Source organism: Taurulus bubalis (assembly GCF_910589615.1).
Source record: "Taurulus bubalis genome assembly, chromosome: 5".
NCBI classification, from domain to species: domain Eukaryota; kingdom Metazoa; phylum Chordata; class Actinopteri; order Perciformes; family Cottidae; genus Taurulus; species Taurulus bubalis.
Genome location: NC_136593.1, coordinates 17,546,267 through 17,573,329, shown reverse-complemented (window position 1 = coordinate 17,573,329; position 27,063 = coordinate 17,546,267). Strand labels below are relative to the sequence as shown.

The window sequence follows — 27,063 nt, the reverse complement described above, 5'->3', positions numbered from 1 at the left end:
TGATGGGGGAGAGGCCCGCCCGCCACCTGTGCCCACGATTCACCTCCGCTCGTTTTCGGCATGCCGGAGGCTTGTGCCCGTGAATCACTGCTTGTTGCAGAGGAAGAACAGGAGGTGAGCCTCTCTCCCCCTCAACCCTCACCGGTCTCCCATGTCTTCACACCACCATAGCTATTGGGCGAGTTGTAAATCTCCATTGCACCATCCTTTGTTACTATGACAATGCTCTGCAGATAATCTGCGCTGGGGGTCTCCTCTGGATGGATGTGTGCATTTGTGGGAGGACCGCTCAGTGCAGCGAAACATTCCTAGGTATCTTTTTTATTATTAGTATTATTATTATAAAGCACCATGACTTTCTTTGCGAGAATGTTATGTTAATTTTTGTGTCTTTTTTAAAAAAAACTTTTTGCATGCATGCTCTCCCTGGTCATCTTTGCCATTTATTTAGTCACATTGGTACGCTCCTCTGTCAGATTTAATTTCACTGTTTACACACACGCACGCACACACACACACACGCACACACACACACACACACACACACACACAGGCTAAATAGAGCTGAACTCTGCAGGGCTGTCACTTCCTGGCTGCTGATGTACACAGCTGATGTGAGCCTTTCACTCCTTGGAGACCGTCTGTCAGTCCCCCCACGGTCACCAGGCACCTCCGCAACAGTGACAGATGGACCTGCCTGTTGGAAGCCATCACTCCTCGCTGAGATACACCAACATGCGCACACACACACTAGAGACAGACAACATAATCTGCTTATTAACGGCTTCCGTTTAGTGACTGCTGTGCTGCCAGGTTTTTACAACACCTCCTGTCTGTTGAACCGTACGGGACCTGAACACAGTGCGACGGGTCGCAAAGAATCCAAAGCAGATCTCCTCTGCGAGCATTTTATGTGCTGAGTTCATATTTCTGGCGCAGAAATCAATGTGTCGGTGCTTTCATAGTTGCTGTTTTTTTCCCCACCACACCATTATTTCCAGTGTTTGCAAAAGACTCCACTGTGCATTGTTGTCATGAAACCGAGCCGTTGGAAGCTGTGGGGCTCAATCACAAGTTGAGTTTTTCCTCAGGCGGTGAAAGAAGATGACTGATATTCTGTGCCATTTATAAAAATAAAAAAAAGATTCGCTGCAGTTCTCAAATCTTGGCTTTAATGTAATTCACAATAATCGTTTGATAGATAATTAATCACGAATAAAACGCATATCATACAAATGTATTGCCCTGTGGGTTGAGCAGTCGTTCATTATTCACCGTTAAGAATGCAGTGAATAATGCCACAGATTTTTAGCTTTAGTAAGCAGAATAAAATGAGCTGGGGTCACCCCATAGAGGTGCTGGTCCAGCATTTGAAAGCTGGAGGCGCTGAGGACTTGGTCGGCGCTCCCTCACTCAGGCGATCAGTGCGGAGGCCAGCCAAAGTCGTCCACCTGTCCAAAACCGCTCTACAATACCTTTTGATGTAGGAGCTTCAAACACACTTTGGTGATTCTCTCACACACGCGCGCACACACACACACACACACACACACACACACACACACACACACACACACACAGAGGTCTCACAGTTTAGTTGAGCGCTATATCTTTTAAATTAATATCTCATTCAGTGATTTGCTTTTCCAGTAAACCATAACGATTCCGTGGTCAAAAAAAAACAAAAACGCATCTGCACTGCGAAGACCTGAATCGGCCTTGTGTCTGAGTCCGTTTTGTGTATCAGTGTGTCTGATCGAAGCGCTCGGAGTTGGAGCGCTAAGTGGCGATGACGGACAGCAGCAGCAGATTAGTTGCAGTGGATGGATGAAGGATAATCAAACGCCGGCCTGACACCTTGACTGACAGCGTGCTTAGCCCAGAGAGAATATCTCGGGATTGACACTGTGCATCTGCGTCTGATTTAGGGGATTGCGATGAACTCCTGAATGAATGATTCCTATTGATTGAAAGGGGGGGAGAGAGATGAGAGGGAGAAAGATAGGCGAGGGAGAGGAAGGAGAGAACGGGAAAAAAGCTGCAGACGCAACACAGTTGGAGCTGTCAGTTGTGAATGAACCCAGATGTCTGAGAGATAAAAAAGACGTGTGTGTGTGTGTGTGTGAGAGAGAAATGTTATCCCCTCGGTTTCTCTGAAGGATTGACACATAAAAGTGGCCCATTTTTCTTGGATTAGACGCCATCATGCTTTACATGTGTTACACACCCCTATTGAGGTGTGTGTGGTTCGTAGAGCACTCATTTAGAATATTACAGAGGTAAATACACACCACGACTTTTGCATTTTCTCTTTGTTTCAAGCGCTCCTTCTCCCGTTCTCATTTCCATAACTTCATACATCTGTTTATTTCAAGCAGAGTCGAGAGGGAGGGATTGGGGAAGGGGGAGAGGGGCAGTGATGTGCTTAAGGAGCAAATTTCTCCGGCTAGATCCCAGCTGCGCTCGTGTTTTAGTCGCCCGTCAGTCTTCCTTTGTCTGCTGCTTCTCTCCTATAATGATATTTCTGCAATGGTTTTTCTGGTCACTGCTCACTCGAGCTGAAACGCGTCAGTCATACCTTAAGCACACTTTGATTTGTGTCGGGAGCGCAGCGGGAAGCTGTGTGTGTGTGTGTGTGTGTGTGTGTGTGTGTGTGTGTGTGTGTGTGTGTGTGTGTGTGTGTGTGTGTGTGTGTGTGTGTGTGTGTGTGTGTGTGTGCAGCTGCGTGGATATTTACCAGCATGTAGGGGTGGGAGGGAGACTGAGATGGAGAGAGAGAGAGAGAGAGGGAGGGGTGGGTGGGTGGCTGATGATGCTGAGGGAAGAAAAGGGAGGGAGGATAGTGTGCAGTGAAGAGAGAGAGTGAGAGAGAGGGAGAGGGAGAGAGGGGAAAAAGAGAAGGGGGGGGTTAAAAAAAGGAAAAGGCAGCAGCAAAGGGAGCGACGAGAGGACGCTGCTACTGCCTATAGATGCTGGAGCCTTCGACAGCGGAGCGCGGCGCTCAGCGGACACAGGAAGATGGTCTCAGTAAGAGGGGAACTGACGGTTGCCTATAATTTAATGTTCAGTATCTTGGACTCCTTCTCCATGGGTAATGCTACGGCCGGGAACTCCAGAGCACAGCTCGCTCCTCTCCTCTCTCTCTTTTTTTCCTTCCTCTGGCTTAGTTGCTCTCCAGGATTCTGTTCTTTCTGCTTAACTATCACTTTCCTCCCTCAAACACACACTCACTTACATGCGTGCTCCGCCACTGTCGGATAGCCAGGCTCCCAGTGAGCGCAGGGTTTTCAGCCCTGGGGGGCTGGCCCCACTCTTCCGCTGCACCACACAAGCCGAGCACCGGCCGCGGCAGTGATGCAGATAGATCGCGCTGCCTAACCCCCCCGCCACCTCCCATCCTTTCGTCTTCAAACGCCAGCCACGGAACGGCGAGCAAAGGATCCGAGCAGGGAGAGAGAGGAAAGGAGGGGGAAGGAGACGAGGGCTAAATGAGCATTGTTTTGGAGTCTGCATTACCTGTTTGTTTGGTTGTTTTTGTTCCATTATTTTTCTTTAGTTTTTTTTTTTTTTTCTGATCATGGATGTTATACTAAAACTACATCGGTAACCTTCTCCCTTTTTTTTCTTCTTTTCTTTCTTCTTTTCCCCCATCTCTGTCTGGCTTCACAGGGGTGGTACCTGCAAAGAAGAGCCCAAAACTGGTAAGTAGTTGTTGTTCTCTCTCCCCTTTACGTTTCTCCTCTCACATCCTTCCTCCACTCTTCTGTCCTTCATCTACATGGTGTGTGTCTGTCAGAGGGATTTCTGGCTCACTTTCACCACCTCTCTCCTCTCCTGCCTCGTCTCTTACTCTCCCCTGTAATGTGTTACTTGTGCTGATGTTTTGGGTCTGTTTGGAGTCATGGGATGTTGTGCTTTGTGGGGGTGGATCCCTGTAGTTAACCTCCCCTCCGCGTGAGAGCGGTTGCTAACACACTGATGATCGCATCGCGCGCAGTGCTAAGCTTGCAGTGTGAGAGAGTTGAATGTGAGATCACAGCTGAGAGTTGGCCTCATCCCGTGATATCTGCTGCACGAATGGAGAGACCCCATTGACTGTGTCTGACTGAACGTGTCTTTGTCAATTTTGTTTTACAGGATGATTTTGAGCGAGCTCCACCATACGGAGATTACACTAGGAGGGTATGTGATGCCGTTCAGCTGGGGCAAATGTTTTTTTGAGGGGGAACGAGGTGTGGTGGTGTTGGTGCTGGGATGAAATGCGTTAGGTGATAATGGTGGTGGCATAGCATTCTTAAAGCAGATAATAGAGGGGATGATAGTGTCAATGCATGATGTTTGCTGTCGATGTGCAACAAAACACCAAAGAAGACTGCTAAGGCACTGAACCCAAGTGTGGCCTGCTGGTGGCACAACAGGACTGAGCTGAGTCTGAGGAAGCAGCGAGGGTTTGTTGTGATTGCCTCCCCCCACCCCCTCCCTTTCTCCCTCCCTCCCATCTTCTGTCTCCTTAATAAGTTATTGGAGCAGCAGAAACAAATGTATTAGACCAGTCCCGGAACACAGAAGGAGAACACAATGACTGCGGAAGGTCAAATCTAATAGATCCATCAAAAACAGGAGAATTGTTTTCATTTGGTGGTGGAATAGGATTTGGACTTTGTGTACATCAAACTGAGAGAGAAATACACAAAAAAGAAATGCCGCTTCATTGGCTAATGGAAGCCCCGTTTTGTTCGAGTGAAGTGAAATTAACCTAAAAAAAAAATCAGTTTGCGGTCAGGGGACAGAATCAGTCCCGACGTTTTAACTTTAGCACCAAACGAGGCTTGCGTTTGTGACTAATTATGTGAATCCATTGATTTGACTTGACCACACAGCCCAGTAAGGCTACGCTCATAACACTAGTAGAGTAAGCATTCCAGCTGGATTCACGGGCTCTGACTTACTATTTGCTAAAGCGTCAAGCTTCTTTTATGTCTAACAAGCGTGATGAATATAAACATGAATTGCAGAGGTGTAGGAGGCTGATTCAGGGAGTAATGAGTCTGAATTTATTAAAGCCATGGCTGCACTTTGAAGGCCAAACGCTTTGATATCTGAGAGCTGATGAGCCGCTTGCCCCCGCCCCTTCCTGGTGTATTTTTGTCCACCGCATCCAAAGAACCGGGAGGTCACGTGATGTGAAGAGACTGAACTGCTGTCATTTTCGCTCATTGTCTTAAAATATCTTTCTTTTTCTCTCGTGCTCTCGCCTGTAACCCTTTCCCTTCGCTGGTTTTTGTTTTTGAATAATTCTGCAGCGTAGTGGTGAAGACGGGGCTGTGAAGAAAGAGACTGTGACAAGTGGCATGGAAAGGATTTATACTTTTACTTGTACTTGTACTTGAGCTCAGGATTGTGTGTGCTTTACCCCGCTCAAGCACCGCTCCCTTCAAATCCTCGAGCAGGTGCTTAAGTGCCCATGTTATTGGGGGGGCCAGTGGCAATTTATGAGGAGTTTTACATTTCTGGCTTCACCAGTAAAATCCTCCCTCCGTTTCAAACCCCAGGAGTGCTCTATTCACTATTCTCTATTCCCATATGCAGCATGGGATGCAGTTCCTTGTTAATACATTCCACTCTGTTAAACAAAAGGAATAGGCAATGCACCCTTGTAAGTTGAGCTAAATTTGGTTCTCCCACATCCGAATGACTTCATCATGAGAAACCATTGAGGTCTTTTTTTTCTCCATTTTTGTATGCTAAAATAATTGTCTGAATAAAACAAGTTGATTAGTTGTCGCGCTGGATCCGGTAACAACGCAACAATGGCTGGCGTTACGCTGAGGTTCTGCTCCTCATCTTCTGTATTCTTATCATAATCCCACTGATTCTTCTTCCATCAACCACAACTTCTTGTCTTTCCACTGCTGATCATGCAAGAAGTGTTTGTTTTGTTTGACTCCAACCATCTGGCTCAGCCTCCATGTTCACAGGTGTACTGACGCCGCTGGCTTTCAATCGTCAAATGATATTGATCTGCTTCTCCAACAGCAATTGTCGAGAAAGGACAGTCAGAACAGCTCCCAGCACAGCGTTTCCAGCCACCGGAGTGCCCACACAGACTCGCCCTTGCACCCGTCCCTGGCGCCGCCTCTCAGTGAGAGCATCGCTCCTCCGCCACCCTCTCAGCCCCTGCCAGGCCTGCCACCCCAGGACTCCCCAGCAGACGGCACCATCCAAAGAAAACCGGACCCCTTTAAGATCTGGGCCCAGTCCAGGAGCATGTATGAAAGTAGGCGTAAGTATATATTTTTGGTGGCGGTTGGATGAGGGCTGCATGGGGCTGTTGGCTCAGTAGAGAAGCCTGGTGTCTTTAAATGGTACTGCACTTTTTGGAGCAAGATTGGGGGTGAGAGATAAGTATTGTGCATGTAAATAACTGGATTACATTCACACATATTCATCTACACTCACATAGAGTTTAAGGTGAAAAAACATCGTAGAATATACAATTTATATTACATTTCTAAAGGTACTTGAACATGTGTTAAAATTAGAAACTAGTTCAGCATTTGTGGAAATGTGCTTATTTGCTCACATATCTGTGCGCTAAATGTAAAGCCTGAGTCAGCACGCGATTAGCTCCGCTTAGCTCAGAAAGCAGAGGGAAACGGACAGCTTGGCTTTGTTCAAAGTATTTTTATTATTTATTTTTGATGTTGCTTTAAAGCTGGTCAGCAGATTTGTTTTACGTTGGACAGAGCCAGGATAGACGTTTCCCCTTGCTTCCAATCTGTGTGCTAAGCTAAGTCCAGCGCCTGCTGGTTCTATCTTTATGGGGTGAATTTGTCATCTTTTACGTGGATATCCAGTCAGTGTTGATTTGTAAATGTAATCCATTGAAGCAATACATTCCTCAGTCTGCTATATTGACCGAGAAAGCTGAGTTCTCCTGCTCTTGTCCCTGTCGGCCATATCCTCCTGCTACGGCGGTGGTCTCAGACTCTCAGCTGCAGTTCTTCAGCTGTATACTCTCGAAAATAAATATGGCTGAACGTCTGAGTCAGCCAAAACACTGTATGATGCATCACGTCAAATGATGACGGTAGATGCAGGAGGAACAACAGACTCTGCAGCGGTGGACTGAGCTTTCTCTGTCAATACGGCACACACTGAGGAATGTATTGCTTCAGTCGACCACATTCACCAACAACACTGATTGGACATCCACATGAAATGCGTTGAATTTCCGCTTTAGCAAGATCCATCTTCTCATGTAACGCACAGCAGGAAGAAAGTAAATTAATTAATTTCCCAAAAATGTTGAGTTATTCCTCTTCAAGCAGTTCGTCAAAGCTACAAAGTTAGCATTGATTTCCGAGCAGCATCAGAAGCCGTCGTCTCCCACATGTTCTTTGTCCAGTAGTTTGAAAGCGACTACTATAGGCTTAACTGTGGTCCAATCGTCGACACTGCCACCATTGACACACTTTCACACTAGACTTCCTTTAAGAGACACACAGGCGTATAATTAGCAGCAGCAGTGGAGTGGAAGTCGTTGGATTGCCAACCCGCCTCCTATTTGTCTAGCCTTGCCAAAGCAAAGGGATAGCTCTAATTAAAAAGAACAAACCTCAACTCTACTGTCAGGTTAAAAACAAATAGAAAATAGGAGAGGAAGAGGAAAACCGTGAGTCTGAAAGGGCTGTGAACATCTTCTCACTTTCTCAGGCAACACTTGTCAAGGATTTTCATTATTTAGATGCCTATGATCAAGAAGAATGTGGAGGGGAGGGCTGAGTGTGGGTAAGCCGCCGGGAAGGGCCGAGAGGACAACGCCGTTTGATTTTTAAAAATAAATAACGAGTCGTGAAAGGAGAGCGGAAAAAAACAATATTAAGGGGGAGATTATGTCTACAACTCTGCCCCGAGGTGACGAGTCTCAACAGGGGTTTTCTATATGACCTGAGCCTGAGTTCGCCCAGAGTAAATGGGAGGACTGCAAAGAGAGCACAAAGGAGGACGGAGAGGACCAGAAACAGCGAAATGGGAAGCGAAAGAGAAAGGTCGAGCTTTGCCAGATCAAGGGATTCTGAGGTATAGAAAAGAAAAGGGGAGCACAGAGAATGACGGGAAGGCCAGCGGACCTGTACCAGCAGGTGTAAATCCTCCGTTTCCTCACTCTGTGTTGAGCTCTCATCTTAAAATCCTGCTGTGTGCAACCCCACAGGGCTCAGGCCTCGGCCACAGCAGAGACATTTCTCCACGCAGCTTTCGCTATAATGAAAAGTTCTGCAGAGATCAAGGTCTTTAAACTCACCATGGGGTGAACGATTTCCATTCGCAGAGAAAACTCGCACAGACCTGCTCTGAAGAATCTGGGCCAGAAAGGATAGGGAACTCTCTCATCCTTTATTGGCCTTCATTTTGATTGTTGTCTGGTTCTACATGTTCCCAGTTTAACTTTGCAGTCCTCGCGTATATAAACCCGGCGCAGGTCCGTCCATCTTAGTAGAATATCGATCGATTCACGCCCGGTTGCCTCACTGCGGGGGGCACACGGCGGGGTCAACTGTCCAGTTGACCCCGCCGTTGACCGTGCAGATTGCGACAGTTATCCTCCGACTCTTCCTCTCCCGGGTCCGCTGCAGTCCCATTGTGATAGATTGGAAGGACTCTTAACTGTTGACTGAAGGAACAGATTGGGAGCAGGCTGTCTTTTCGTGGCTTCAGTGGCCTTGGCAGCAGTGGCCCTCGTTGGAACGAAAGGAAATCTCCCAGGGAGTTCGCTCAGAGGTGCATGTTTGTCAGCCAGTACAACACAGCTGCGACCATCCGAATGCATGCACATACTTGCATACGCGCCAAGATGAGGCCACACGCATGCAGGCTCACCCGTCTCTACCCTGGCTCCCAGCAGCCCCCCCGAGGCTGCTCCCACCTCCATTGCTACATGAACCATGAGCTGTCATTCACTGCAGTGCAATGCCTCTTTTATAGCACAGCGCCTTTCTAGTGACTTAGCACAGACACACACACACAGACGTATTCTCCTGTGGCTTGGGCTGGACTGTGAGCCATACTCTGCTCAATAATATATGGCGTATTCCAGCATCTAGTGGGAAGTGCTCCCCAACACGTTCAAGTAGAAATGGACTTGCATGTCACACATCACTTCATAAAAGAAGCAGCCAGTGGAATAGTAATGTCCAGTCTGTGGGAACGTCACTGAAAATGTTGTAAAAAGCTGAAACAAAATATAACGATGCTAATTCAGACTCCCGAGTGAAACTTCAGCCTGATTGTTTCTAATTATGGGACCAACGAATGAAGGCGCTCTGAATTGTTCTGGCAGTCTGTCTTCTTATTTCATCTTTTATACCTGTGCTCTTTACCCAAAATAGATCCTCTTTCATCTTTTGACGGATCAGTTGTTTGTTCTTCCACCAAAGTGCTATCTTGGAGACAAAGCTTGGAACAGTTGGGAGGATGAATATTTGCATGACGGGTGGTTTGAGTCCCTAAAAAAACAAAACAATGGGTGCATCCATTGGGGCCTTACCGTTGGCTGCAATACTACTAAATGGTGAACTGCATGCTGGGACTGAACTCTTCTTGTACAGCACTGGTGCTGGCCGTTGGTGTTAATGTAGATATGTTAACGGTGGTCTGTTGATTTTTCCAGTTCCAGACTTCCAAGAGCAGGACATTTTCCTGTGGAGGAAGGACACGGGGTTCGGCTTCAGGATCCTCGGAGGCAATGAGCCAGGAGAGCCGGTGAGTCTCTCTCAATGTATAAACTACAGCTGACCAGATTCAGTCACCTGAATGAGGAAATGGACTCTGTATTCAGAGTACTAGTCTGAGCAGCATCTATGGGGTTTTACACCAGTTTGGAGGTCTGAGCTTATTATCAACTTCATATCAGTGATTTCTACAACACAGCTTCTGTGGAAAGAGAAGCATCACAGACAACTTCTTTCTTCTCATTATTAAGGCGGCAAAGTTGTTTGTTCTTATTCACTGGCCTGCGGTCCTGCACTGCGTTTCTTGAAGGAAAAATAAATAATGATTTACCTTGGAGCTGGGAAGTAGTAGTGTGCTTTAAATTGTACAAGACCAGTACTGCATGCCAACGTTATACCTGCTGAAAAGTTGGGGCATTTTGTCATATCTTAATAAAACAAAATCCCTGTCTCTGTTAAAGCATTGTTTAAACAATGCTTTAACAGAGACAGGTTCATTATTATTTTTTCCTGACACACTTTTGGAAGTCTTTGCTTTTTGCAGTCTCACACGTATCATCCATCTGCTTTGCTTGCGCTTCAGATTTACATCGGCCACATCGTGAAGTACGGCGCGGCAGACGAGGACGGACGTCTGCGTTCCGGCGACGAGCTGATCTGCGTGGACGGCACAGCAGTGGTGGGCAAGTCGCACCAACTGGTGGTGCAGCTGATGCAGCAGGCCGCCAAGCAGGGCCACGTCAACCTCACTGTGCGCCGCAAAGCCAACTACGCCGGTAAGAAGAGAGAGGGATCAGAGACCTGCTGACGGGGCCAATCGGCAACCATACAAAGATAGAGATATAGGTCAATATGTCAAACAGATACCCAATCACAGTGCATAGTTAACATATTTGAACTTTCAGTAATTGCCCCTCGAACCTGCTTGCTATGTGCAGGGATTGCTTCCCTCTGTAATAGTCTGGGTGTGAAACGCTTGGTTGCGCTCGGCCGCTACAGTGAGCGAACGCCAGCCCCCACGCTCATTACTGCCATTCCACTGCTCTGCTCAGCTCCACCCCGCTCCTGAGCAGGCGATAAAGAAAGGCCCATAAATATGATGGAGAGGATGGTCAACCTTTGGCCCAATGACAACGGACAGACATTAGTGCATTGCTGCTCCCCGTCTGCCTCAGAGCAACGAAAATATGAGGCGCCTTCCGCGAGCAGCTGTACAGGAAATTAAATGTGGAATGAAATGTCCAGAGAGTACTGTCGAGCCGTGTCTTTAGTTCATCTTTTGTTCAAAACAGATCAGGGGAGCTATTGACGGCGGGGCTCTTTTCCCCAAGATGTCCTTTATCATATCGGTACTAACTGTTTATTCACAAGCTTTTTCAGATTGTACAGATGATGTAACATTTAAATGTGTCTTTTATGCAGCGGCCTCTTTCTGTCCCATTATCCCCTGAGCTTCTGATGTAACACTGTCCAGCCATCTTCAGCCTTTTCCCGATCTTCCTGAATCTGTCGCGTCTCACCCCTTTGTCCAAAATGTTTTCCTCTTTCTTCCTTCCTTAAATCTCATTCTCCACACCACTTCCTCTCTCACCAACCTCCTCCTCTGCCGTGTCTAGTTAAAGCAGAGGGAGATGTGCCTCCATCGCCGGCGTCCTCCCACCACAGCAGCAACCAGGCACCCAGCCTGACGGAGGAGATGGGGAAGCGCACCCCACAGGGCAGCCAGAACTCCCTCAATACCGTGAGCTCCGGCAGCGGCTCCACCTCCGGCATCGGCAGCGGGGGAGGGGGTGGAGGTGGAGGTGCGGGCGGCAGCGGGAACGCCGTGGTGGCCTCAGCGGTCGCTGCTACCTCCTCTCAGCCACCCAACGTCATCTCCAACGCCCCCTCCGCCTTTCAGCCCTACGACGTAGAGATCCGCCGCGGAGAGAACGAGGGATTCGGTTTCGTCATCGTCTCGTCGGTGTCGCGGCCCGAAGCTGGCACCACCTTCGGTAAGAAAAATCACACTTTTCTCCTCGGAGTGTTACACACACAGCCGTTGATTGTACATGCCAATACTACAAAAACCAGTTCCACCCAGTAAAACATGAAACACACTCCTCATCACTGGGGCCTTTTATCTTCCTATCTTCTTTATGGGCTGCCTTTGTATCATCCATAAAAACCACTAAGACACTAAATAGCCTGACAACCAGCACCGGTTTGGCTATTTACAGTCCCACCAGATCAATACCAACTCTCTTCAAAGAAGTGGTTCTTCTTTCTCATTTTCGTCTGAGCCTGTCAAGCCAAGACACTGAAACCCTTTCTCCGCCTGCAGCCGCTGCTACGCTCATACATGGCTTTTTATAATTGATCACAAGTGAAGTGGGGCTTACATAAGGCATTTGTATTATTCAGCTGAACTTAAATGGCTCCTGCCGAGCAGGTTGGCACTAAAAGCCTAATGACAACTTAATGAGAATGAGTGTTATAAGCTGGATAGATAAGGGAAATGATCGGTGTGAATAATATGTATTTGTTACAACGTAGATCAGGAAGATGCACTGACTCAAAACCACATTTTCTACGCTTTCTTTTTAGGTTATTTTGCACCATTTAGCTGATAGAGGAATCATTGTATTGTTGACAGACTCCGATGTTCCAGTATTTACTGTTTGGCATATGAATACGTTGCTTTACAAACTAGTTGTCTCTTTTCTGTGCAGGGCACTCTTTTCCCTACTGCCGCGGCTCTCTGCCTACACCACTATGGCATTCCACTTCCCTCTGTGCTCTTATCTCTGTCAGTGTGGGTAGACTGAAAATGCTCAACTTTCCAGGTTGGCTTATAAAGTGCCAGAGCTCCCTTTTAGCAGGCCAGTGTGGAAAGCATGGGCCTGCAGATAAGCTTTATTTTACCTGACATATAAAACCTAATGGAAACCAATTGGCAACATGAAACCAGTCCGCGCATACTGTTGGTAGTTGGAAAAGCCCTTTTATTTTGTTCAGAAATGTTACAGCACCTCTTTTTCCCTGACCCTCCGTCATCTACTTTCCATTCAATTGTTTACAGCTATATGCAGTGAAAAAGACAGGAGAGGGGTCAGGGTTGGACAAGTTTGTCAGGGGAATAAAAGAGAGAGAAGCAGTTGAAGGGAAGATGAATTAAAATTATAAAGAAGATTGGTGAAAGGAAGGAGCGCTTGCACGATCCTTTTTTCTGCAGTGACTGATGTCAGACTGCAGATAGACAGAGAGAGAGTAAGGAAGAGAAACTGAGAGACCTCGGGGTAGTTGGTGAGACGTCGGCTCTGATGTATGTTTGTCGTCTCCAACTTTTATGCGGGTGCAGGTGTTTGGGATGCAGACGACACAACACATTTCCTTCATTATTACCTTTCTGCTGCCGAGAGACTCGTGCAAATATAATAATGACACCCATTTAAAAAAAGTAGGTGCTGGAACAGCTCGACAAATTATGAGACAGAGTTCGACGACGAACCCGTTGGAAAATGAATTTTTCCAATGATTAATTTGAAAAAAAGATCACAGCCTGAGAACTATAGTATGACAGATGCTCTCATTTCTTTGCAGAGCACACATTTGCCCTTCTTTGCCAACGCTTGCGTCGTTTCTCTGATCAGCTTCTCTGTGACTGCAGCTTGGCTGGCTGTTGGCTGTCTATGAATTTAATCCTTAACCTTCTGATCCTCTCTTTCTACTCCTTTCCCCTTTCCCTTTCCTTTCCCTTTCCTTTCCCTTCTCTCTCCAAACGCAATCCAACACACCCCAAACACACACGCACATAAACGCACTGAATTGCGCATCACAACGTGTCAATGGTGACCATAGCTGGCAATGCATGTGTGGCCATGCCCCACAAAATAGGGCGCATCATCGAGGGCAGCCCAGCGGACCGTTGCGGGAAGCTGAAGGTTGGCGACCGCATCCTGGCTGTGAACGGGGTCTCCATCACCAACAAGTCCCACTCTGACATCGTCAACCTCATCAAGGAGGCCGGGAACACCGTCACACTACGCATCATTCCTGGAGACGGTGAGTAGAGAGCGACAGTTGAGGACTCCACTTTACAAGATTGTGTATTATAATAACCGGTTATCAGTCGTGACACTTTGTGAGTCTGTGCATGTGTTTGTGTGCAGGTCATCATGGCAAAATGTGGTCCTTAAGACCCCGACTACTCCAGAAGTTTTTAATACTTTGCAAGGTGTTCATATTTCCACACAACTGAGTGGTGGGTATCCTGCTACAGGGTCCTAAAAGGTGCCTTCAGAGTCCTTGCAACAGTGTGGGATATTTCCAACCGACACATTGAGTTGGTTGCCTTCAGCCAAATATTGATATACTATTTACAAGAGCTTGTTCTTGTCATAGTAGGAGTGCATAGCAAGTTGCTTTGCTAACTGGCACATTTATGGCAGTCAAATAATAAAATCATCAACTGTCGTTAGTATTATTACATAGTCTGAGTGGTTTTAAGAAGCAGGACAAGTCATCCCTTTCCTGAGTGGTTATTATGTATACCTGAAGTGTTTTATATAACGCTTCCACTTTCTTCACTTTCAAAGCAAATAGAAACACTCCGGCTGTGTTGACAAAATCGCTACTTTTAAAAGTGTGTGTGTGTATGTGTGTGTGTTGCAGAATTTCCTCTGTTTCTGTGTCTCTATTGTCAAAGTGATTTTAAGGAAAGGTTTGTGCACATTTTATGTTGTGCTGTGCCGCTGAGAGCTCTCTCTACTTTGTGCTGACAGATCACCCTGGCATGCTTCACAAATGCTGTTTAATTAAGTGTGTGTGTGCGCGAGGAAGGCGATACTCCCTGTCAACGTGCTCACTGGTAGAAATTGGAGCTATTTGTCCACCGCTCGTTGCTTTCCGCCTCACTTCTCGTGGATGAAGAGTTTTTTTTCTTCTTCTTTTTCATAGAGCGCTTGATGAGAACAGTGAGTCAAAATTGCTCTGCCAAGAAGACGCAGAGAGCAAGCGTGAAGGCGTCGGAGAGAAATAACTAGATATGCTCTATCGAAAAGTTCTGGTTTGTGTTTAGGTGCATGTGTCAAACAAACAGATGCTGTCTGACATGGAGATGGGGAGAGTGACGGGGGAAGATTGTGGCTTGTGTTTCTCAGTTGTGTGCGTCTGTTCACACATGACTGAGTGCGCCTGCATTTCTGTGTGGATCTATCCTGTCTAAACCTTCTGACATGAATTAATACCATCGTAAGAGGTTCTTTCAAGGTGAAGTCAGGTTCAGCTCCTTTCCACTGAGCTCGCCTCTCCCCGCGTGGGAACGCAGACGGTGTTTTGTTTGCGACTGATGCTCAATACTGCAATGACAAGGAAAACAGGAAGTCTTCCTGCTGTTGCACAAACAGCGCGTACTTTCATCAAAGCTGATGTCTGCAGCGTAGAGTCGAGGTGCAGACCAAGCACACCTCATTGCTTCATATTGTGTTCGAGAAGGGAGACAGACGTGCCTGAGTTGATATGATGTGGCTGTTTTTTTTTTTTAGCAAAACCTGAGGGATATTGTGTAGTACAGCCCCCTGCCTCCACTTCTCTTATATCTTCTCCCTTTCTTTGCCTTCCCGCTCATCTTTCCCCCTCCCGTATTTCTCCCTGTGATTGTACCTGCTCTTCTTTCTCTCTGTCCATTCAGGGCAAGAGGGACATATGGCCAGGGCATAATTACAGAAACACTGTATAGAGAAAGGAGGCAGTGGGTCGCTGGCGGAGCGGAAGGACGGGGAGAAATGGAGCTTATTCGATTAATTTCCAGACAGACAACAGTTGGAAGAGAGATGAATGGAGAGAGGCAACAGAATGGAAGGAGTGCAAATGAGCAGATGGAGGGGAGAATAGTGTTTACAGGGACACATTTTAGGCAGTGAAAGTGAAAAATGAGCAACAGAAAATGTGTGAGATTGTAACACAGTTTGCGGTTGATGCCAGAAAACCCAATGAATGCAGGACGGACCGCGTGCTGAGGAATGAAATATTCATCAAAGTGAAACGACTGAAGTGCCAAAAACTACAGTTCCTCAAATGGTCACTTGACACTGGCTCCAAAAGCGAGTCAATCCCCATAGACCGCCATGTTAAACTTTACAGCCTGGTACCAAACAAACGGTTAATGTCTCTGCAGCTAATACCCCAGTTCATGACAATCGTACAGTGGGTGAATTTCACCTGTTTAAATTGTATCAAGGTATAAAAGTAATGCATAATTAACAGCGTGGTGGGTGTCGTAAAAGGTCGCTGGCAGCCCGCCTCAGCTCCACCGAAGATCCACCTCAGTTTTAGAGTTCTTCACTGCCAAGATGGGGACAGTTGGAGCCCCTCCAGCTTTGAGAAACCTATGGGTGACGTCACGGAGACTACGTCAATATCTTTACAGTCTATGGTACTCCTAGCGAGCCCCACCCACGCTGCAGCTTGACTGGTTGACTTTGAACCTTTTGGTCAACAGGCAATCAAACAGTTAAGCCAACAGGCTCTAAGGGGGCTGCTGGAGGAGATAAATAGATAAAAGGGGAACTGAACCGTGAGAAGAATGACGATTAGGGGACTTGGAGGAGAGTGGAGAGCTGTAATCCAATAAAGGATTCTTGTAATTAGCCAAGAGATATACAGTTGATAGGGGAAGATGGGTTTCTTTATGCAGCAAGAGTGATGTAATGACAGTGGGCTCTGGCCATTGGAGCCCAGCGTTGTTCAGTGATGACACAACATGATTGAAGCAGGGTTAAGATAAGAGAGCTTTTATCTTCCTCAAGGCTGCAAGTCGGCATGCGTACTGTTCGACAGCTCACAGGCGGAGTTTCAGTCGACAGTGAGATTAACACCTTTTGCAAAAAGAAATGCAATTTTACAAGCACCAACACAAAGTGATGGGTAGCACAGATGTGAATCACTGTACAGTAAAATTCTTGTGGAAGAAGCCTGGGAGCTGGTGAAGTTGGCTGTGGTTCGCGTAGGTCAGCAAATGTTTGGAGCTGACGGCTGCTGAATGATTATTTTTATGTTGAAATGATGATGTATTATGCGCGGTGTGGGAAAAAGCAAAAGTCAGTAAAATGTCCTCAGTGTAGCAAGAACGTTTTGTGTATTCATGCATGAGGGAGAAAGTCTCTTGGACTGTGTGAAAAATGTCTGACATGAAAAGCAATAACTGGCCTTCTCTCGCCTTCCACAGAGTCATCAAATGCGTCTTTGTTGACCAATGCGGAGAAGATCGCCACTATAACCACCACTCACACATCTCAGCAACAGGCTGCACCTGAGGCCAGGTAAGGGGCACGCTGGGTAATTGAGGGTTTTGAGCCAAAAAGTAATGTAAAGGCAGTAAAAAGTGTCAAAAATATGCAAATGAAATTCCTTTGTAACTCTCGGAAACACATTCAATCCCTGATTGTTATTTTTGACACTGACTGCTTTATCTTTCTGCCTCAGGAACAACACCAAACCAAAACAGGAATCGTTTGAATTTAAAGCACCCCAAGGGCCTCCTCCTCAACCCCCGACACAAGTCTCAGCTCAGGTAAGGAAGGACACTCCAGTCATCCTTCATTCACACACCCGTCCATTTCATGTCTTCATAAAACACCCAGCAATCTGCGCTCTCCATCTCCATTCCGACAACTCCCTCCCCACACCGGCCTTTTCATCCATCCATCCAGCTGTTGGAGCACCCGATCCTTCTGTCTCTTCATGCATCAACCGATATACTGTAGCCACCCCCTTTCCCAAGGACAAGCAAAGTGCATTGTTATTTATTTATTATTCCTTTTTCCTCTACCTGCCGGCGTTATCGGACTTTCCGCATTAAGGAAAGCCTGTTTGCTTTCAAAGTAACCCCTCAGCCCACTGTGTTCATTGCTGAATTAATCTGGCGGTTGGGAGATGGCTCGCTCAGATAGCATTGATCCCGCAGCAAAGGAGATTAGGAGAGCGTGAAGACGGGAGCTGCTGTGGCTGTCTGCCTGTCCTTGTGGTGCCCGGCCCAGAGCCCAAAGCATCAATAATTCAGCATCCTTATACCACCTGAGCATATGCATGTGCGCACACACACACACACACACACACACACACACACACACACACACACACACACACACACACACACACACACGGAGCCTGGTACACCTTTCAGATAGGTATGACTTTCCTGAAGGTGGCATTTGTCCCATGCACTTGAAATAGGACCCCACTTCAAAGGACACACACACACACACACACACTTCAAATCTGGATCACAAACCTTGATGCAAAATGTGTCTTTCTCCCTCCCTCTCTTTCTGTGTGTGTGTCTGTCTGTGTGGTCTTTTTCTATCAGGATGCTGAGTTTTACTCTGTGGACCTGGACCGGGACAACAAAGGCTTTGGCTTCAGCCTGCGGGGAGGCAGAGAATACAACATGGACCTGTACGTGCTGAGGCAAGCTGAGGACGGAGCAGCTGTCCGCAACGGAAAGATGAGGGTACGAACGATGTGTACTCACACGCCAGAACGTCGTCTAGTGTTTCCAAATATAAGGCCTTGTTTAGTCCCAGTAGATGCCACAGACATTTATTCAGTTTACTTGTCCGAGGAAGTAATACCCATACCCTGAAAAACAGTTGCATGAAGTCCTCTGTGCCTCTCGAGGAGTTTTCTAATATTATAAAATGACCCGGATGATGTCATCAGGCTCAATGGGACTTACTTTGAATGAAGGATATATGCAACTGTCAATAGTCATACTTTAAGTAAACAATAAATTACATTAGAGCACTATTAAGCTGCTTTCTTTGGATCCACCCAAAAGATCTCTTGGGGCCCATTGTCCATTGGGACTGTTTTGACTTATTATGGCACATACACGGGTTTGCAATAAGTCTGTAGAATACATGGAGAGACATTTGTGTCTCCAGAAACGTCCTTCCAGTTTTGCAACAGTGCATTTCAGATAATCCAGTGGGTTTTTAAAAGGTTTATTTAACTCAAGAAGTTGGAGAATTTTCTCACCACATAAAGGAACACTTAATCCTTCAATTTGTCTGAAAAAACACCAAAGCTGGAGATATGGGGTTTGGACAGTGCTGCGCATTTTTACACTTCTAGCACAACAACTTGTCTCCAAAGAGATTAATGTACTCTACTGATTCTGGTTTGATAATTCCCTACTCTCAGGTGCCGTCTAAGCCAGTTGACTGTGTTGATTAACAAGGGGGGCTGATGATACTGTCTCATAGACTTTACAGCCATCAGAATAATATTATCTATCAATAAATTTGCTTGTGCATAATGTACCCCCCAATTACTGCAAGCTATGCTTCACTGAATACAAACAAGGCCACCTCCAGGCTTCAGCACACAAGAGGTTCATTGTGTGACTGCAATATCAAAACACAAGGCAAACGTTGCAGAGTCATGGAGGATACCTGCGAAGAGAATAAATACATTTTAATTGATTAATGTTTGTCTATTAGCTTGTTAAGTGGCTTTCATGCATGCTGCAGAAGCTGTCATAAAAATGTAACATTTAACCTTTACTTTGATGAACAGCTTGAAGTCAGCAGCATTGCCCCTGGGCTGCTTGATTGAATAGACCATGAGAGCTAAAGTGATTAATTGATGTGTTTGCATGTGATATAACTGTCGGCAGTTACTGTTTGCATGTGAGCTATAAGTGACTTTCTGGTCTATGTTAATATGCTACACCGAGGAAGTGTGTGGGTGTGCATGTATTAGCACATAATATACATTTGTGCTTGTGCACCTTATTAGCAGAGATATTAATAGGAGCAGCTCTGTGATGGGAGAGAGGTGTCAGAGAGAGATCCATATTCTGCCAGAGAGGAATTCCCTCGGCGCAGACAGACGCTGTCGGATAACTTGAGGCGTAGAGGCAAAGAACCGGGAAGCTTCTGGCTCCTGTTTCCCTCTCTCCCTCGTTTTCCTCTCTCAGCATCACAGTTGCTGCTTTTTTTTTTCGACGCAATTTGCCCTCTCTGGAAACTGTAGATTTAGAAAACGTTAATGCGATTTGTCTTTCAGAGGATTTGACATGTAACTTTTCCTCATTCTGTCCCCCCTTTCCTTCCCTTCTGCTGCCATCGTGTCCCTTTGAACCTTCGTGCCTGTCATCTTCCCTCTTGTGTACTTTCTCCCCCCACTGTCACTTGTTTTCTGCACTCTTCCTCGCTCTGTTGTCTCCTCTCCTTCCTCTGGCTTTGGCTGTCTCTCCTTCGCCCCTCTGGTTTACTTCCTCTTCACCTGTCATTTCGTCACGACTCTCTGCCTCCCACCTTTTGCTTCCTCCCTCGCTCCCTTCCCCTCCCCGGGCCTCTTCCTTCTCCGTAGGTCGGCGATGAAATCTTGGAGATCAACGGCGAGAGTACCAAGGGCATGAAGCACGCGCGAGCCATCGAGCTCATCAAGAGTGGAGGCCGGCGTGTCCATCTGGTGCTCAAGAGGGGTGATGGCTCTGTGCCTGAATATGGTGGGTCAATCTACGAAAACATTCCCTTCTCCCCCATCTTCACACCCTGAGCCGGGGGACACCCAGTGGACGGTGGTGGGTCGAAGGGGAAAGAACTATATTACCCTCCCAGGACCCTTCAACCATCCCTGGGACAAACCCACCAGGCAGGGGGGAGGGGTTGGTTGGTCTTGGGTCTCTTTCTGGTGGCGGTCACTACTGGGCTTTGGGATTTTTTTGGAGGGGGTAGCAGAGGTGGAGCTCGCTCCTCCGGATGCTGTCGCCCCCTCCTGCTGTCACCTGCTCTCAGTTTCCATGTCATCCCGCTGTCACTTTTCACCTTCTGGCCAGTGAGCAAGAGCACTCTGCTGGGACTTTACAGAAAGGTGGTGGGTCTGATTTCAGTGCTCCATGAAAGCAGAAACTGTTTACAAGGTTTGAATGACCAGAGTAGTGAGACATCAGGGTTTCTTGTGAGTACGAGGGCTCCACATCCTCATTAAACACATATTTGGCGTTAGGAGGAAAAGGAAAACTTGATTCTTGGCATCCCATGATAAAATGGGACATCTCGCAGCTTTGGTTAGGACGTGACACAAACGTATTTATGATATTTATTGAAGGTGAATGTAAGCTACTGAACTCTTAAGGGTTGTAAGTGAGAACTGTATTGAAAAGAAAAGGCAATCTGATGCTTTTTTTTTGTGCTATTTTAAAGAGGAAAATCTCACAATACTGTGTTTGACATTACTCACTAATCCATGGATTTTATTTGCACCCACACTGTTAATGTCATTGAAAAGCTGTGATGATAGGAACGCCACCCATCCCCATTCAGAACCGAAAAGAATCGCTCCAGTTATAGAGACGTTTTTGTACAGTGATGAAAAGAATAGAGGCATTTTTACAAGTATTTTTGTTTCCGTGTACAGAGCCATGATCAAAGCCACATATTAATGGATAAAAGTCTATTGCTGCATGAACTTGTCAAAAGTGTAAATTGGATTTTTTTCTTCTTCTATTGTCTATTTTCCATAATATTTATGGAACCTTTCTTCTTTTTTTTTTAAATCGTACTGACCAGTTTTGATTGATATTCACGAGTCATCTTAAATGTGTTTCTTTTTGTTACTCTTGTTTTTTTAAGTGGAGTCTTGAAAAGTTCGTCAATGTAATTTAATTTGCGCTAAGAATGTGCCGTCTTAACCTGCACCAATATGACATCATGTGAACTTGTATATTTTTGGATCATTGTTTGTACTTTTTAGTTGGCACAACCTTTGACAGTCTTTGCCTGTATTTCTTTTGATTTCTGTCAGCAATGTGAAACTGCTTCATACGCTGTTGTTGTGGGTGTGAGTCTCACTGTCTTTATTGTCTTTGGTTCTGGGTTTCTGCTGCTTCTTTGTCCACATGTTTAGGTGTGTGTGGGTTACTGTGTCAGAGTGTGTGTGCGCTTGGTTCTAGGACTTTTCTCTGTAACTGAGGGGTTCCACTGAAGGGTTTGGGCAATTTCCTGGACTGTCTCAATGATCAAATAAACACTTTTTTTTCATTGAAAAATCAACACAATAATTCTCCTTTTCTTCCTTCAAGTTGGTTGCGAGCGATCTAAACCCTGTGCTCTTCTCTTTTTCTCCTCCTGTATTGCACTGGGCTCTTGTCTTCCTTCAGGGATGGTCGTTCCCCATCTCACTGCATGTATGAGAAATGACAAGATGGGGGAGGCCTCTGTCCTCCAAAATCAGACCACGGTTTGTAACTGTCCTCCCATGTCGTCTGGCTCTCCCTCCTCACTTTCTTTTTCTCCGTCTCGCTCTTTCGCCATCCTGATCTCTGTGTGATGTGGCCTCAGCTCACATGTGCCCATGCTCTACGCCATACAAACAAATCCATCCACCCAGAATCCATTGCCAGTGCCGCCGCTGCCGTAGCCGCCGTTATGGATACTTTTTATGCAAATGTTAGCACCGGTTGCATTCAACCTCTGGGCGACACGTTCAAGGGTGAAATGCAACATGTTAATTAGTTCCTGCTATTTACCCTGCTTTAGGCCGTAAAAGAACATCCTCTTTGTTATTGTTAGTATCAGTTGTAGTTGTATTCCTGCAGTTAAATGTAGAACTGAAGACATATTTACAAGTAGAAATGGGTCGGATAACTCATAAGAATCTGATAAACAAAGCATTGTGGCAGCTGCATGTGTAGATGATTTAGTGAGACTAACGGCGCAGTTCCTAAAAGGTAAAAATGTTCCTGAATTGTTTTATTCTTCTTGGCTTAGTAAAATGCCACCTTAAGTGCACACACCGTTACTGCACAGCACAGCAATCATTTTTGGATCTCATCTTGAGCATTTGAAGTTGCTTTAAACATTTACAAAGTGTCTCAGGCATCATGGCAGCGCATGAAAGAGCATGGCTAATCAGTACAATCAAGCAGCATCATCAACATGCAGCACTGTGACCGGCCTCCGTTCCAGCCGCCCGACCAGCCGCGTCCCGTTCTGCTTCAGAGAGGTGACCCCGGTTTGTTGTGGGCAACAAGTACTGGCTGCCTCTCTGTCACTGCCTTTTATTCTCATGTGTAAAGCACACTAATGTTTTTACCATCGGCTGTTTCTGTGCCATCTAACAACTAGCCATCTTTGCTAGCATTAACATCAGAATGGCTTCCATTGGAAATGTTCTCGGCTTCATGTCTGGATGATTGGGCATGGTCGATGTGAGAGCAGATGGGTTTCTTTTCGAGTCTCGATGCATGTTTGATCCCCGTGCCCTCGTCTGTATGTCACACTTTGTTACAGACGGCAGCCCCAACGACGGCAGCGCAGCAGACCCAGCCGCAGGGTTACAAAACGCTGCGGAAGTGAGCGCCCTGCCCTCAACCAACGCGCCATCGGAGTCAAGCTACCCACCAGAACCCCAACAACCATCCCGGAGCAAGAAGGAGCCGACCGGCACCGGCAAGCACCACCATTCCAAACACCGCTCCCCCAACAAGAAAACCAGCAAGGGAAAACAAAAGGGGAGGAAGTCCACGGATAAGAACAAGCTGTCAAAGAAGAAGGATGACAAGGGAGGTGAAGGCAACCGCCAACGTTCCAGCGGGCAGCACCGTAGCCGCCACCGCTCACCTGACAAGGTGCAAGGCCGGTCGCGCAGTGCAGAAAACAACCTGGATAGCCGCCATGGCGGACGCCGACACGGCCGCTCCCCCGACAAACACCGCGGTCAGCGCTCCTCTCCTCAACGCCAACGCTCTCCCTACCGCTCGCCTCGCCGCCACAGGTCCCCCCACCGCTCTCGACACCACTCCCCAACCAGACGCCACGCCCATTCCTCAGATCCCTACCGCCGCTTCGCCTCCCCAGAGAGACGGGGCCGCAGCAACGAGAAGCCCAACGGGGACAAGGCCGTATCGAGGGAGCCCCCCAGGACTCCCGAGCTCAGCTTTACTCTTGATGACAGCGTCCTCCGTGAGGCCCCGGCCATGGACCGCCTGAACAGGGAGGCCACGCTACCGCCGCCACGCAGGGATGAGCGCCTGTACGGGGAGGACAGTCTGCTGATGAGGGCCTCCTCCATGGAGAGAGCCTACAAGGGGGACAGCCTGCTGAGGGACGTGGCGTCCCGCGGCCAGAGAGACGCCTTCAAAGATGCTACCTTGCCCAGAGTGCGCACCCCCGACTCTGATTCAGCCTTCAAGAAGTACAGCTCACTGCTGAGGGGGCGCTCGCCTGAGAGGACGGAGAGGGACGGGCGCTACGGCAGTCGAGAGAGTTCTCCCGCGCCGCAGTACCGAGCCCGCAGCCTGGGACGAGACATCTCCCCGATCAGGATCTCCAGGAGGGACGACTCGGAGGACGAAGAGGACGATGACAATTTTGTAGCGGCCAAGGTGAGGGAGTACTACAGCACGCTGCAGACCGGCAGCAGTCGTTCATCCGCCCTGCCGGAGCCCAAGAAGACCTACAAGGATAACCCCAAAGACCTGAGCATCTGAATGGACGGCTGCCAGCCAATCAAAACCACCACCCGCAAACACCTCAAGTACTCATTTACGTCACCACTTGGTTCTACAGAAATGCACCCAATTATGAACACACACACACCAGACAACACACACACTTTATGTAACAATGTTGAGTTACTAACAAGACAGTGATTCCAAAATGACTTTTGAAAACTTTTTTTTTTTATTATTATTATTTTGTATGTTTTTCCCCTTTTTTTTCCTTCTTGTTTTTGGTTAAGCATTCGACATTTACAGTAACTCTGACTTTTGCAGAAAATGTAAAACCATAAAAAAACAATGATGTGCCTAACAGTTCCATTAACGAGCAACATTTTGTTTTTGATTTGATAAGTGACGGGCGTTTTGTGCCGCACTGTCAGATAATGAAATGTATATGTACTTTTCCACGAGGATCCCATGGAAGTACCACGCACCTGATCATGTAACTGGTGCTCACAATGATGCTGTGCATGTCTTTACCGGTTTCAATGTCTCTCTCTCTCTTTTTCTCTCTCTCCATCTATCTCTATCTCTCTCCCCTCCCCAGTGCCACTGTTTTTTAGACATTTGACCAGACTATAGCACAAGCCTGCATTTGTTTGTATATTTTTGACAGTTTGCAGTATGTGTACATTCAGAGGTGATCATTTTAAATGAATGAGGGGAAATTAAAAGTTAAACTATGATGATGATGTTAAAATAAAATAATATATTCAACGAATGAACAAGTTTGTCCTTATTTTTTTTTTTTGCTTCACAGCCATTGGAACCCTTTAGATTTAAGTCATTATGGTTCCAAACAGGGGAATAATACACATGGGAGTGTGAATCTTATAGCAAGACAGATATTGGGTGGTAGTCTGTAGAGTACTCAGCTCTCATCATTTGGGCAAACAAAAGAGGCTGACATTGTTATCGCAGGCCTCCCAAAAGTGTGTGTGTGTGGGAATAAAGTCTTTGAAGAAAAGTAAAGCACGGAGCTCCCATCCTTTCACAACATCAAAGCCTGGATAGACCCTTCTTGAAAAATGTTCCTCCTCTCACTGCTTACTTTGATTTGTGCCTTTTCTCTGCCCTATTTCTCCTGTTTTCCTCAACACTTCCTCCTCTTCCTGTATCCGCTCTCTTTGCTGAAAGATTAGAGAACAGACAGCGGAGAAGCTGCGTCCCTATTTCAGGACGGTGACAGAGGTATGTGAGAGCTGATGGGGAGGGCTGTGCGTGTCTCTGGGGAGAGGAGAGGAAAACAGCAGAGAACCGAGTGGTCACTCCTGGTGACCTGTGAACGCCGGCAGGGATTTACTGCTGCAGAGAAATTAAACGTGTCGTCTGGGCGTCGCTTGATGCTGAGACTCAGAGACAGAGGAGGCACAGCGTGCGTTTGCAACTGCTGCTTTCAATCCAAGATAGATTCAGTTTTGAGATGCCGCCATTTAAATGTGCAAGAGGGCACGTGCATGACTGTTAAGGTCATGTTAACCTTCCTCACTCCCTCAATGCATGCCCATATGTCTGCTTTAACATGCAGAGAACTATGAAACAAGTTTCTGCGCTTTGTTCCAGTTGCTTCAACGCATGCCAAGGTACTTAATACCATATGTTCAGAAGTATGCATTCAAGATTACCCCATGGACACAATCTGTGCAGCTCATAAGAGGAAATGGGAGTCAGAGATGAAGCATCAAGATCAAACGGTATCATAGAAGAGCTTTTATTTTGGCCCAGTTTCTCTACGATTCAGCAGGGCCTCCATGCATTTCCCTCCTTTTGATGCAATGATCTGAAAGTGTTTTTACACGACTACATTTATGGATCTGGCTTCCTGCATTCCAGCAGGACACGTGCATCGCCACTTGTTTTGATAATTGATCACAAAATGCAAGCTGCAGAAGGGATCTTATTTTAAATAAATGCCTTTTAATTATACAACTTTGCTACAATTATGAAAACAATTTACTGGTGTAAGAATGGGGTCTTATTCAGGACGAACTGCCATCCACAAAGAGACACTAAGCAGATGTTTGTACTCTGCAAACACTTCTCTCCTCTCACACAGTGAAGGGGACGCAGCTCTTAAATAATGGATGTAATCCACTTTCAGGCAGCGAAACTCTCTCCTCCCCTCTTTAAAATCTCTCGCTCCATCTTCATCAGGACATACTCCTCTCCTTCTCATCATCAAATGCAGGAACAGAGCTCCTTGTGTTATTGCTTGTGCGACCCCCAGAAATGATTAACAGCACACGTCTGGTGCCGATTCATCATGTCAGTGCCAGGCAGGAAGGAGGAGTAGGAGACGGCTAATGAAAGGTCCGACGGCAACATGCCCGCAGCACGGGGCGACGGCGTCGAGCCTCCATTTTCCCATCAGCTCGGCTCCAGGTGCTCTCGCTCCGACCTTGGGGACCCCGTTGCCATGGAAACAGCGATGCACGGGGCTCTCTCCTCCAGCTGACTGGAGCAGACGAGGGTTGTAGATGCGTAAACAAGGCCGAGGGAGAACAGTAAATGAAAAGAAAACAGGGTTATTTTTCTTCTGTGTGCTCGGGATTTCGAGACTCTTTCACTCAAGAGAGGCAGAAAGTTTCTACAATAGTTACTTCTCTCACATGAAGCTCAGCATCCTGTTCAACAAGCCGGTTGTAATTCCCACTGATGTCACGTGATGGACATCCACGCCGCTGCGATGCAGTAGATGTTGCCATATCTGTCTCGTGCTCGGCTGTGCATGGAAATCGGCCTTTTCGGTGAGAGAGGTGTTCTGGTGTCCTCTTATCATGGTGAGAGCTATAGCACACAATAGGATAGTGGTTCTCAAATGGGGGTACGTGAGATTTGTAA

At 46.8% G+C, this 27,063-nt stretch overlaps 1 protein-coding gene across 1 annotated transcript in view; it reads left to right on the top strand.

Moving 5' to 3' along the window:
* Nucleotides 1-24,935, top strand: part of magi1b (membrane associated guanylate kinase, WW and PDZ domain containing 1b) — a gene marked incomplete at its 5' end in the record, with an annotated part of 118,718 nt that extends 93,783 nt beyond the window's left edge. Inside the window, 12 exons of the mRNA XM_079218201.1 lie at nucleotides 3,670-3,701; nucleotides 4,138-4,182; nucleotides 6,037-6,283; nucleotides 9,671-9,762; nucleotides 10,315-10,507; nucleotides 11,348-11,725; nucleotides 13,572-13,775; nucleotides 16,939-17,032; nucleotides 17,196-17,283; nucleotides 18,079-18,222; nucleotides 20,088-20,226; nucleotides 23,012-24,935. Of these exons, the coding sequence (XP_079074327.1) occupies nucleotides 3,670-3,701; nucleotides 4,138-4,182; nucleotides 6,037-6,283; nucleotides 9,671-9,762; nucleotides 10,315-10,507; nucleotides 11,348-11,725; nucleotides 13,572-13,775; nucleotides 16,939-17,032; nucleotides 17,196-17,283; nucleotides 18,079-18,222; nucleotides 20,088-20,226; nucleotides 23,012-24,210 (2,855 nt within the window). The 3' untranslated portion in view covers nucleotides 24,211-24,935. The remainder of the gene's footprint in view (nucleotides 1-3,669; nucleotides 3,702-4,137; nucleotides 4,183-6,036; nucleotides 6,284-9,670; nucleotides 9,763-10,314; nucleotides 10,508-11,347; nucleotides 11,726-13,571; nucleotides 13,776-16,938; nucleotides 17,033-17,195; nucleotides 17,284-18,078; nucleotides 18,223-20,087; nucleotides 20,227-23,011) is intronic.
* Nucleotides 24,936-27,063: the final 2,128 nt, after the last annotated feature.